This window comes from Littorina saxatilis, linkage group LG1 (genome assembly GCF_037325665.1).
Source record: "Littorina saxatilis isolate snail1 linkage group LG1, US_GU_Lsax_2.0, whole genome shotgun sequence".
Lineage (NCBI taxonomy): Eukaryota > Metazoa > Mollusca > Gastropoda > Littorinimorpha > Littorinidae > Littorina > Littorina saxatilis.
In genome coordinates this window covers 68172101-68186029 of record NC_090245.1, presented here as the reverse complement: position 1 = coordinate 68186029, position 13929 = coordinate 68172101, and the positions used below count along the sequence as shown (strand labels likewise).

The window sequence follows — 13929 nt, the reverse complement described above, 5'->3', positions numbered from 1 at the left end:
GAAAATGTTAACTTCATCCTGTACTAGTACATATTCTTGTTACTGTTCTGTTCTTAAAATTTGCACGGTATATGGTACATAACATAATGTATGCTATCGTTATAGCTATAATGAATCATAGTGTTAATTAAGTTGCCCGAAGCAACATTACACAACACCACACATTTTAGATTAATAATGGCATTTAAACTATTTTATTTTGAAATACTAGCATGGAACTTGATGAGAATGTCACTTCCTAAATCATGGTTAACATTGATGTCAGTAGAACGCATGTTGACAGAGGATGACTAATGTTTGCAGGAAGAGAAGAAAAGCTTCAAGGAGAAGTTGCAGTCTATACAGGACGTGTGTTTGCAAGTACAGCAAGGCATGGACATGGTTGCTTCCCTTGGTGAACGAGTTAAAAAGTGAGCCTTTTAACTTGATGAATTCGTTAAAATTTCAGTCTTGTATAGACTGCCATACATGACAAGTAATGAAATGCTGTGTTGATACTTTGTTGATTTGCAAACAATATGTGACCCTCCACCACGGGATGTCACCTTTGCATGATTTTCATATTTTTACATTTTCCTAAAGAGTTTTTTATGCTCTATCAAGTGGTGAAATCCGTTTTTAGAAAAGAGCGAAAACTGTTTGAGTTATAAGCCTGTGACTAAGGTGACCCTCACACTGTTACCAGACACTCCCTGGACTTGCATTAAGCCTAGCGCAGAACCGCGCGAGGTGACATGCGACTCATTTCGTGGTGGAGGGTCACATATTGTTGTAAAAAATGTTTTTTACATGTAGTAAAACAGGGTAAAACCCTCCCCAACATGTGCGGAAGGGTCTGTGATAATGAAAAACTTGATAACAGCATGCATTATTATGACTTGTTTTGTTTTTTTAGCAAAAACTTATTCATGCCATAGCTTTGCTAGCTTTTTCTAATATATTCTTCAGCCTGCCAATTGTCTTTTGCCTCAAATGCTATACCGAATACTAAGTTGATATGATTAACTAATATGTTCCAACCTTTTTGTTTGCAGCACATTCAACTGGTCGGTGCCATGGTTGTCTACCCTTGCTGTGGTGGCACTCTCAGTCGGTGTCCTAGTATTGTATTTTATTCCAATCAGACTGCTGATTTTAGCTTGGGGTGAGATTTTTCTTTCATCTTAATTGTTTGTTCCCTTTGCAACTGCTTATGATTTACAAGAAAAGCTAAAATGGCGGTGCTTTCATTATTTAAACATTTTAACAGCATGTGGGGTGCTGAGTTATTAAAACTCTTTGCTTGCGTTACTTAAAATTAAACATTTCTAACAGTTAACTTCTGTTTCAAAACGCTGTTTCCTCAAACTGAATTATCTCTATTTTATGACTCCCTCCCTTATAAGTTCTAATTGTCTCAGATTGTTTTCAAACACGGTTGGCCTAGTGGTAAGGCGTCCGCGCCGTGATCGGGAGGTCGTGGGTTCGAACCACGGCCGGGTCATACCTAAGACTTTAAAATTGGCAATCTAGTGGCTGCTCCGCCTGGCGTCTGGCATTATGGGGTTAGTGCTAGGACTAGTTGGTCCGGTGTCAGAATAATGTGACTGGGTGAGACATGAAGCCTGTGCTGCGACTTCTGTCTTGTGTGTGGCGCACGTTATATGTCAAAGCAGCACCGCCCTGATATGGCCCTTCGTGGTCGGCTGGGCGTTAAGCAAACAAACAAACAAACAAACAGAGGTTTCACTGTATCTCCGAATGATCGATGAAATATTGTGTTGTTCAATAAGCCATAGTATTTACCACATGTTAGGTCTTGTTTGCGGTGTTGTTTGTGTATGCAAACGGGCCTGGTGCATTATTTTACGGGAGTACATTAGCATTTTATAACATTTTGCTAGTGGATCATTTGTTTGTGGTTTGACAATTACAGGTTTGAAAAAGTTCATAAAGAAAGGTATATCATTCGATCTCTCATCTTTAAAGCTCACTAATAATAGACGATAAAACACCAAGCTCACTAATAATAGACGATAATACACTTAGCTCACTAATAATACATTAACACACGTTTTTTTTGTAAACTTGCAATGCTGTACCTAATTCATACATCACTAGACTAACAGTATGCAGAACTGGGAATCCATACGATTTCGCCGTATTGTGTACGCATGATTGTCTAGAATATGATCATTACGGTTAGTGGAGAAAAAATACGACCAGACAAATTCCTAGACTACTTTTCTTGACTACTGTTTTTGTCGGTAAACATGGAAAGAAGCATTTGTTTTAAATGTATTGTTAAACTTCATTAACGGTGCGGGTGCGTGTGAAGCATGTTTGAATCATGGATGTTCAAATGCTGTGTGGAGAACGCTCATTGTTCTGAAAATACACCAAGTTTGTTTGAGAATACTCTAAGTGCAAAACAGGGGTTCCCAGGTCTGAGTATGATAAGACAAGATCTTTCATGCTACAAAGTAGAACAGTAATTTCTGTGGTCTGGCTCTTCTTCACAGCAGTGTTACTAGGCTTTTAGCATGTCGATAACTCCATCTTTCTGTCTGTAACTGTTGTGAAACTCACTTAAGATCAACTTCTTTCAAACACATTCTATTTAAGATATTTTTCTATTAACTAATGCACTCTGACATTGCATGAAGCTCCTTTTATGACATCTATCTTTTTAATTGATTTTGACATTTAAAAGTGATTATTTTGGTGTGAATTCATGCAGCTCTTGGTCTCAGGAGAGTAACCCAACTTACATAATGTGTCTGATAAGCATTAAATATACATGCTTTACTTTTCAACATAGTGTAACTGCAGCATGGATGGGCAATGGGGGTCTTTCTTGTAGGAAAACAGATATAATCAACTCACCTAACACCAACTGAAAAAAACTGCAGGAATTTTGTTAAATGCATGCTCCCAAGGAGTATTTTTTATCAAAATATTTATTGAAATATTACACATCATGTCAATGTTAGAATAAGATTAATTAAATCACATATTCTTACTCCAACTCACATAAATAGCATTAACTTCCGTTTGATGCTTAGACATTGAAGTACTGATCCTAGTAACAGGGGGAGGTAACTCCCAAAACAAAACAAAACCTTGACAACAAGGTCCGGGAGTTACCCTCCCCTTACCGGCGGCCCGCTCATGCGCGGGGCATACTGCCGGTTATAATTCAACACGCTTGTGTTCAGACGTGGTTGTACTTCTTTTAGGCTTTTCAGCCTTTGGTCTCCTGGGGGGAGGACCTTTGATCCTAGGTACATCTTGCTAAGCTGTTGGTGAGATCGTTCTTGTTTACGTTTGTTTTTTATAACTGTTCACCGGTGAAAATGTCTCTCTCCTTTTTCACGGAGTTTGTTTTGTTTTCACTATGGCGGACGAGAGCAGTTGCTCACTCAGACAAGTTTTGTCTTTGTTCGCCGAGCAATTAGTTTGTTGTTCAAGCTTAAGTCTAGTGACTTATCTGTAACAGTTTACTCTTGTTGCTTGTGCCGCCATTTGTATTGGTAATTTGTGTTGTGACTTTGTCCTCCGTTTCACGGAGTTGTAGTTTCAACATGGCGGACAAGAACTGCATGTAGTGCTGCCAGGCATTAACTTCCGTTTGATGCTTAGACATTGAAGTACTGATCCTGGTAACAGGGGGAGGTAACTCCACAAACAAAACAAAACCTTGACAAGGTCCGGGAGTTACCCTCCCCTTACCAGCGGCCCGCTCATGCGCGGGGCATACTGCCGGTTATAGTCATTCCCAATGAAACACCACCTTTAAACAAAAGTTTGCGGGGTAGGTAGGGAGGGCATTAACTATGTGAGTTGGGTAACTATATTAATTAAATGAAAATTTAATCAGAAATTTTCGATTAAATCACATATTCTTACTCCAACTCCCATAAATAGCAGATTGCTACACAAGGTGGCGGGAAACTCACTTAATTCTGGTAAGAATCCGGCCTGCTTCAACCATGACTGGTAAGCAACTACTACCACCCCAGCGGGTACTAGAGAACCCGCAAAAAGTGGTAAAAGATAGACGTCTTAAAACGTCAAAACATCACTGTGAGGGCGTTCAAGATTTGCCTGGTCGCAGAACCGCCGAATAAAGGGCCAAAGCTCAGGCCCCATGCAACGCAGCAAGACCGTATACTCGTAGCATCGTCAGTCCACTGCTCACGGCAAAGGCAGTGAAATTGACAAGAAGAGCGGGGTAGTAGTTGCGCTGAGAATGATAGCACGCTTTTCTGTACCTCTCTTCGTTTTTAACTTTCTGAGCGTGTTTTTAATCCAAACATATCATATCTATATGTTTTTTGAATCAGGAACCGACAAGGAACAAGGTGAAAGTGTTTTTAAATTGATTTCGACAAATTAATTTTGATAATAATTTTTATATATTTAATTTTCAGAGCTTGTTTTTAATCCAAATATAACATATTTATATGTTTTTGGAATCAGCAAATGATGGAGAATAAGATGAATGTAAATTTGGATCGTTTTATTAAAAAAATAATTTTTTTACAATTTTCAGATTTTTAATGGCCAAAGTCATTAATTAATTTTTAAGCCACCAAGCTGAAATGCAATACCGAAGTCCGGCCTTCGTCGAAGATTGCTTGGCCAAAATTTCAACCAATTTGGTTGAAAAATGAGGGTGTGACAGTGCCGCCTCAACTTTCACGAAAAGCCGGATATGACGTCATCAAAGACATTTATCAAAAAACGAAAAAAAACGTATGGGGATATCATACCCAGGAACTCTTATGTCAAATTTCATAAAGATCGGTCCAGTAGTTTAGTCTGAATCGCTCTACACACACACACACACACACAGACACACGCACATACACCACGACCCTCGTCTCGATTCTCGAGTAGTTGCTTACCAGTCATGGTTGAAGCAGGCCGGATTCTTACCAGAATTAAGTGAGTTTCCCGCCACCTTGTGTAGCAATCTGCTATTTATGGGAGTTGGAGTAAGAATATGTGATTTAATCGAAAATTTCTGATTAAATTTTCATTTAATTAATATAGTTACCCAACTCCGTGGATAAAAAGATAAAAGAATGTAAGTAGAGGTAACACGCCGAGTCTCGGTGATTATTAAAAATAATGGTCTCAGTTCGCGGTCATGAAAAAGCTCGCTAAAGCTCGCATTTTTCATGATCCGCTAACTTCGACCATTATTTTTAATAATCACCGAGACTCGGCGTGTAACCTCTACTTACATTCTTTTATCTTTTTATCCACATACCAGGTACAAATATATACAAACACTATTTCATAATAAAATAAATTACGCCAATGTTCCATGACGACGTCAAAATGGTGTTTTACGAATGGGTTAAGTGATGTTTGAAGTTGTTTGCTTCCATTTTTTTCAGACCCTCCACATAGAATTGTGATAATATATGTACATGTCATACTTCGTTCATTTACATCTTGGTTCATGAAAAAATAAGACTGTCTAATACCCAATTTTTTTTTCAGGTTAAAAAATAGTGAATAACTACCTACCAAAGCAGACGACAAAATTCTTTCCATAAATGTTGTTCAGGTGTACAAAATAAGTACAGTATACATGTGACTTTCAGGTATAAACAAGTTCACCAAGAAGCTGCGTAAGCCCAACGCCATCAGCAACAATGAACTGTTCGATTTCTTATCTCGGGTCCCTTCAGACAGTGAGCTGGTTAGTGTGAACATATTACTTTCAGTCTGCAGCTGATGTGTGGAACCTGTGTATTGTTCGTCGTCGTCCTGGAATTTTGATGTACATTGTAACTCGATTGTTGACGATTTTGATGTTTTTGTGCATTAGCCTATGTAAATCATTCTCAATGAGAAATATTCTCTAAAATGCACAATACATGATTAACATTCTTTTATCTTTCTATCTGCACTGGGTACAAATGTATACACTATTTAATATTAAAAAATAAGCAGTTTGATTATGCCTGTCAGTCAAAGAATTCTCGTGACCTGAGTCAGCCAATCAGAGTAACACACCTGACGTGATGAATATTCACAGATCAAATGCCTTTGACACACAACAATCTCACAAGATAAACCATGTTGAACATGCGTTTCGGTTGCTTCGCTTTTTCTCGTTGAACAGAGAGCGACAGATTTAGAACCGACTCCAGACAGATGGGAAATGACGTAAAGATACATTTGATGTAAAGCGAGTGGCGCAATTTCACTTGATTTTTCCGAACTTTGATCATTTAGATTTCAAGTGAGCGGTCGGCATTGCACACTCCGACGATGGGCGGTGCCTTGCTGTTCCGTTACGCACCCACCGACAAAACTCGCTTTTCGGTATTTTTTTTTAGATAAAGAGAGTATTACCTGACAGCATTTGAAGTGTCATTCTTTAGAATAAATCACGCTGATATTGTTGAATTACATTTTTACTTTGTCTTGTTAATTTTTAGCGTGATAAACAAAAAGGGTCCCTGCCTGAACGTTATAACATTTAGAGGGTCACCTAGAATCCGTCCTGATTGGTCAAAAAGCCATATGGGGCACTGAATTGGTAATAAAATTTCATGACGATGTCGATATGTTCCTTTGATGTTAAAGGCACAGTAAGCCTCCCGTAAACCATCACAGAGCTCCCCGAGCGTCTAAATACAGTACAAGCATACTTCCATTTGAACGCTCACCGAACGGGAACATCCTGGCTGCTTTCTGTCGAGCGTGAGACATTTTCCAAGAATTTATTTTCGTAGACTTGTTCCGTTAACAACAACGGCGCCTCGTTTTTGCGCCAGACCTAACTTTTAAAATCTAAATAATAAATTGACAGCTTGTTACACAAACATTCTTTAATCATAAAAGAATTCGTTTTTCATCAAGACAAGATCAGAACAATTCGAAGTTGTGAAAGTTTAAAAAAAGAAAAGCCCGGAAGCAGGGTCACGCAAGGGTCGTAGCAGACGACGGTTTATCAGTGCAAATCGCCGTTCCTCTCAACAGTCAAAAGCCATCGCTAGAGTTCTTGTGAACCACAGCCGTTGTTTCGTGCATAAAAAACGTGCTATTGTAGATAAGCTCACGTCGAGTCGCATTCAAATGACTAACTGACGACTGCATTGTGAAAAGGGAAAACTGGATCACACGGGTTCACGATGGCTCAGGGGTAAGATAAACCACGCAAAAATAAATTCTTTGAAAATTGTTCGCTCTTTACGGAGGGCACCTAGGATGTTCTCAATTGGTGAGTGTTTAAATGAAAGGGTGTTTTGTACTGTGTGTAAAAGCCTGACCGTATCTGTGATGGTTTACGGGAGGCTTACTCCGCCTTTAATGGAAAAAATACAGCTTTTGGTTTGGAGTAAAGGTATCAGTAGGGGAAAACGGCTTCACAGAAGGTATGATAAAGTAAAAATGTGTGCACCTGTTGTATCTGTGGGTTATGGGGTGGGGGAAGGAGGGGGGGTCTTAAACATTGTTGATTTGATGATCAATCAAAGCTATTTCCAAATGACCATGCAACTGTAAGGGAGTTATGCCTCTCAGACATTTTCTTGGGCGGGGATGTAGCTCAGTCGGTGGCGCGCTGGATTTATATCCAGTTGGCCGCTGTCAGCGTGAGTTCGTCCCCACGTTCGGCGAGAGATTTATTTCTCAGATGCAGAGTCAACTTTGTGTGCAGACTCTCCTCGGTGTCCGAACACCCCCGTGTGTACACGCAAGCACAAGACCAAGTGCGCACAAAAAAGATCCTGTAATCCATGTCAGAGTTCGGTGGGTTATAGAAACACGAAAATACCCAGCATGCTTCCTCCGAAAACGGCGTATGGCTGCCTAAATGGCGGGGTAAAAAACGGTCATACACGTAAAATTCCACTCGTGCAAAAAACACGTGTACGTGGGAGTTTCAGCCCACGAACGCAGAAGAAGAAGACATTTTCTTTGAAACTATTTGTCCAGCCCTTTGCAGCAGCATTCATGTGATGAACTTTTTTGTTTTTCTGTCTCCAGCAACAGTACCGAGAAATGCGGCCAGAGTTTTCCCCCACACCAGGCAAAAAGAAACGCTCCTAGCGACGGCTTTCAGCGTCTCGTCTCTTTGGCAGCAAACGGGGAGGGGGGGCCTCATCCATTCCTTTAGTCCCATGCAAGTCTTTCTGCCTGTGCCTTTCACCCCGTTCGTCAATCATCGCATTTTGCTGTTCGTCATGAGGCAATACGTGTCAGCTGTGATTCAGGCCCAAGCAATGTTCACATCGGCTGTGCTCTATGCATCAACGCACATGTGTGATAAGATTGAACTGTTTTTATTACTGTGTAATTGTGGGCAGAAAGGTTGGAGCGTGTTGACAGTTGACTCCGACTCACAGGTTGTGAAAGAAAAGAATCTCAAAAACGGCATTGTCTTAAATGAGTAACTGTGCAAGGAAGTAATATTTTGGTGTGAGATTTTGTGACCGACATGATTGCCAGCTGCAAACATTTTACGAAGCTGTTTCTTCTAAAAACAGATTGATTTTGTTTATTGACATATTGATGTTTTATTTAATCATCATGATGAACAGTGTTAAAAGCTTTATGGTAGCTACAGTGGGCATTCTGTAGAGGAAAAGCCAACTTGAATTGCTCAGTGGGTATCTTTATGTTGTCATTCAAATCATATCATGAGATTAAGCTTTCAGCTCACAGTTATTTTGTTCTTGAGATTGTGAAATCAGTGCGATGAAATTACTGTGCCACTGATAGGTTGTGAACTTGCGTTTATACCAGATGGTGGTGTATTCCTTTTTTGCGACAGTATTCTAAATCTAAGCTTCTCATATATATATAAGCTTTTCTTCATGTTTTGCCATTGATACAAGCTCCACTCAACTTACCGAGTAACTTTCCTCTCTCCTAGATTTGATTTACCTGCTTCATATTTTACTGTACAGAAAAGAGTCAAAAGAAATTGTTCATTACATGTATTGCATACACACTAAGGAATGTTCCTTTTGTTGGGTTTAGTCAAGTTTTGGCAGCGGAACGAAATTCAGATGTGGATGGAGCAGCGAATGCAGGGACGGGGCGGCGTGAGAGTACACCGAAACAAGGAACCGGTGTAGGGACAAAAAACAACAAAAAAAAGTTTTGACTAAGTGTTTTAACATAGACCAGAAATCAAGACGAGGGTAGTGGTGTGTGTCTGTCCATGTGTGGTTATGTGTATCTAGAGCTATTCACAGAAAACTACTGGACTGATCTTCATGAAACTTTACATAGGAATTCGATTTTTGTATTTGATGACATCATATCTGGCTCATCTTTAATTTAATTGAAATTTAGGTCAAGCAACATTTGAGTCAGTCTGGACTATGGGATTGCATTTCAGCTTGGAAGCTAATAAAAATTAAATAATTAGTTTGCTCATTAAAGTTGTCATCAAAATCGGATTAAAAAAGATTTAAAAAAGTGTTCGGGTATGGACTAGCCAAGCCTTACTACTTTTAGTCTTGGTGATGACAGGTTTTCAGTGTTGATGTTTTAGTTTCAGGCCGACAGATTTACTAAATTTGTTGATATCGATTCTCGCGACTTGTTACTGTACAGTTTGTTGGCAGCATAATAAGTTGAAGATTCATTCCCAAAGATGTGTACAGGCAAACTTTGGAATCTTAATGAATACGAATCAGAAGAAAAATTATCATTTGATTTTGTTGCATAATCCCATCATGTTCATATCCTTGCTGCATTTTGAGTTCATTTGATACATTTTGGGGTCAAATTGTTTTCTGGTACATTCCTTCCTGAAGTGTTATGGTTAAGTGCAAGCACTTCAGTTCCAAGTGTGACAAATGGCTGGTACAAAGCTACGAGTAATTTGAAGAAATGAACTATTATCAAACCATATCTGAATGCAAGACACATTCTCTGATTCTGTTCATATCATGGTACGGCTGCTAGCTGACAGTTTTGTGCATCAAAGGGAGCAAATTTCCACTTTCCAACGGAAATTGTTAGTACCAGTTTCTTTGTTATTATTGTTTTAATTGACAGAGTGGCACACTTTATGCATGTGTGCGTTCATACATGTGCAAACTTCTGTTGTACAGAAAACAAAACAAACCTCCCTCTGTAGATGTGAGATATGTCACCGTGCCTTTCACACTGATGTGTTATATCTGTTTCAGCTTGTCATTGAAGATGCGTGAACATGTTTTTTAGTTTGAAATGTACGTAGCTTCCAGTGCAAGTGCTTCATGATTTTTATCTCGGAGCAGGCCTCTTGAGTTTTACATCCTTTGCCTCATATCTCTTTGTTGTTTAGCGTTTGTGACTGTGATTTTACACATGTATGGACAGGTGCTGTGGTGTTTCAGTAACTGGGATTTAGTAGGAATAGCTTATCGAGTTTTATGAGCAATTTCCACCAGAACCTTTGTGGTTTTGGTTCACTGCGATTTGTGGTAGCTATTTTAGAGTTTATGTACTTTTAGAGATTATGTCCAATTTTCTTTTTACTTCAAATCAAATAGATTCTGCATGTAACTACATGTAAAGGATTGTGTCCTGAGTAAAGGTTCGTAAAAGGGTAATGCCTTAAGAATACATGTAGTCTAGCATTTTTTTAAAATCTGAATTGGACAAGTATTCATTGTCATAATGTATTTCTTTAAATACTTCTGGATACTCAATTATACTTTGATATTATTAGCGCAGGCACAGCTGCTTGTGAATGGGGAAAAAGTGTACTGTACATATCACTAGTTTTCTTTTATTCCCTTGATCATTTTTAACTCTTAACTTTCTAAGCAAGCAAGCCGTAATACTAGTAATAGTGGTACTTTTTATCTTAGAATTCCAACTATAACATTTTAAATGTTACTAGTTTTGTTCACATTTTAACTTGTATTGCCTGTGTGCATTTTTTTTAAACTACTACTAAATGCCTCATTTTATTGTCTTTCATGACCTACTTAAAAACAAAGAAAAGAAAGAAAAAAATCCAGCCTGAGCCCTTAATGCTTTCTTAACTTTATGTTACTGATTTGACAGCATTGGATGAGAGTGTGTATGTGTATTCAGACTCTTCTTAGCATGTAGCCTTTAAAAGGGGCAATTTCATTCTGTCGGCTGCCACTTTCTGTGATACAAGCTTTTTGCCGCTGGTTTCTATGTGTAGACAGGAGGAACAATAACAGACTGCCTGCAATTAAAACTTAAGGCTTTTGGCTCCATGCACATTGTGAAAAACGTATCTATCTCTTATTCAGTTATTGTACAGGAATTTATGGAAAAGGAGCAAAAGTTAGTGCTACCATCAAAATGTGAAAAGTAAGATACACATTTTTTTTCTAAGTTTTCCTGCAGGATTCAGAAAGCTACCGAGTTTTTGATAATGAATAGAATAAAATGAAAAATGATATACGAGAAGATGTAGGAGGAAAAAAAACCACCCTGTGCGGGCTTATGTGTGTACCAGTTTCACAGACATTCACATGCAATTCAAGCTCTGCAACAGGAAGCTGCCAGGAAATCCCAAATATTTGATGGTACATTGTCTCCTCAGGATATCCTAATTACTAAATTAGATTGCAGGTTGTTTGAACTACACTCATTCAGCAAATCTATGACACCAGTGGCAATTTGCATGGTCATAATAAGTATGTCAGGCTTGGGAATTGAAAAAAGTAAAAAAGGCTTTTACGGCGGAAATTTGCCTTTCGGCGGACAATTCCCATGCCCGATTATGTGTGTGTGTGAAAATTTGGCAGAGAAAGTGCATGGGTGTGTATAGATTTGCTAGGAAAACATACTTTCATCACACAAATTTTAAATCATGCAACTGGAGCCAAAGGTAAACTATTTCAGCATATATTGCACTTATTTTAACATTCCATTTCCAAATTCAACTATTAAAATACTTTAAAATACTGACCAATTCTTGTTTTGGGGATGGGGGGGGGGGGGGGGGCAGTTGAGTTATTGACCAACACTTCCTGAACTTCATTGAACTTGATTTCATATCAATCATTGTCACAGTGCAATACTGCTTTCATGTTTAAACAAGAAGAGCAAACGCTCGATCGAGTCACTTTCGCAGTTCTGAATATTATATGAGGCATCAGATGGACAGGAAGAAATTGCTATTCACAACACAATGAGTCACGTTCACATAAAATTTGAGCCCGGTCACTTTTATAGTTTCCGAGAAAAGCCCAACGTTAAGTTGTGTGTTGCCGAACAGAAAAGGCTAGTTATCTCCCTTGTTTTTCTGATAACGTTCGTAAAAGGCTACAGATGTAAATACTTTGATGTAAAGAATAATCCTACAAAGTTTCAATCACATCCGATGAACTTTGTCAAAGATATAAAATGTCTAATTTTTCCTTTGACGCTGACCTGTGACCTTGAAAAAGGTCAAAGGTCAACGAAACCATCGTTAAAGTGTAGAGGTCATTGGAGGTCACGACTAAACAAAATATGAGCCCGATCGCTTTGATAGTTTCCGAGAAAAGTCCAACGTTAAGGTGGTGTCTACGGACGGCCGGCCGGACAGACTAACACTGACCGATTACATAGAGTCACTTTTTCTCAAGTGACTCAAAAAGCAATAATTTCTGTGCAATAAACTGTGGCAATCAAATTGTGCAGCGAGTGTGTTCCATTTGTTGCAATCATCTCATAGACTAGTTACTGCTGGTAAACTGCTTCCATTTACTCTACCACAGGTAAATTCTGTAATAGAATTTCTTCAAATGTGTACAGCACATGAATAAATATAACTCTTTGCACAAACTGACAAAGGCGACTATGTCATAAACACATTTATCCTACATACATGAGACACTCGTGAGATAATAATCGTTCAAATCACACGGTGTATATCATGTAAATGAGGTCATGTCAAGCAAGTCTGGCAGGGACCTGTTTTTCCACTGCTTGTGATGCCAAAGTCACCAAGACAAACGTCATTATAGAAACAAAAATTGCGCTCACCAATTACTCTCGATGAATTTTTAGAACTAACACGTCACACCACACTTTCAGAGTGACGTTTCTTTGCTTTGACATAATAGATTTGACGAGGCTTTAGAAGAGATCGAAGTTCCAAAACAAGCGTCTTCAATTTAGCTGCCTCGACTGCAGGACATTTTCAGTAAAATACACGTAAGTACAGTATGTAGGATAAACAGAATACTACATGGCTTGCTGTGTCATACCAGATTTACACTCGTTGCTTTTTCAAATAGTGAACAGCTCGCTTTCCCTCGCAGTTCAATATTTAAAAAAACAACTCGTGTAAATCTGGCACGACACAGCAAGCCATGTAGTATTCTCTATCTATTACAGAGCATATTATATATCTCAGGAATCATTTTAGCCTCAGTCTTTTTTCAAGTTGCAATAGTTGTTCAAAAAAAATCTGAATGGTGAGCTCTAAAGGATTGCTGCATTTCAAACAGTTTGGAGAGACTGCAGTTGTCAGACTATGGAATTCCACAATGCAAATGAAATAAAATGTGAAAGAATGAGAACCTGCTGGGTCTGGGACCTCTGTGGTGAATTACATTTTTATTATAAATTGATTTAGTTGCTGCCAAATCATTTTTCCTAATACTAAGAGCTATTAGTTGAATGAAAGGTGAATGGTAGGGATAGCAACTTTCCTAATGTGTAAATTAACTATAGTAGGTTTAATAGAATTTAGAACCATGTGGTGTTAGAAGGGAACAGTGACTTTAAACTTGTAGCTACTACAGAAATTGTACTTGAGGCAGTAGAATTTGTTCCGATTGGTCATCTTACATCTTTTGTCAAAAGTTTGTCTTCATAATGAAACGGTTTCAAATATAATAAAGAAACATGTAATAAGCACTTGGGTGATGCATTTTGTGAGCGGAAGGTAAATGTGAAGTGCGTGTAGATATATGTGCAGTATGGTGGTTGGCATTATCCTGTCTTTAC

At 38.6% G+C, this 13929-nt stretch overlaps 1 protein-coding gene across 3 annotated transcripts in view; it reads left to right on the top strand.

The window, feature by feature from the left end:
• Nucleotides 1-13839, top strand: part of LOC138977074 (multiple C2 and transmembrane domain-containing protein 1-like) — a 99938-nt gene extending 86099 nt beyond the window's left edge. For 2 of the 3 annotated variants that reach the window (XM_070349991.1, XM_070349989.1), the window contains 5 exons: nt 304-410; nt 1035-1144; nt 3219-3263; nt 5598-5695; nt 7993-13839. In XM_070349991.1, the coding sequence (XP_070206092.1) occupies nt 304-410; nt 1035-1144; nt 3219-3263; nt 5598-5695; nt 7993-8055 (423 nt within the window). In that variant the 3' untranslated portion in view covers nt 8056-13839. The remainder of the gene's footprint in view (nt 1-303; nt 411-1034; nt 1145-3218; nt 3264-5597; nt 5696-7992) is intronic. The other variant, XM_070349997.1, reaches the window with a different exon arrangement.
• Nucleotides 13840-13929: the final 90 nt, after the last annotated feature.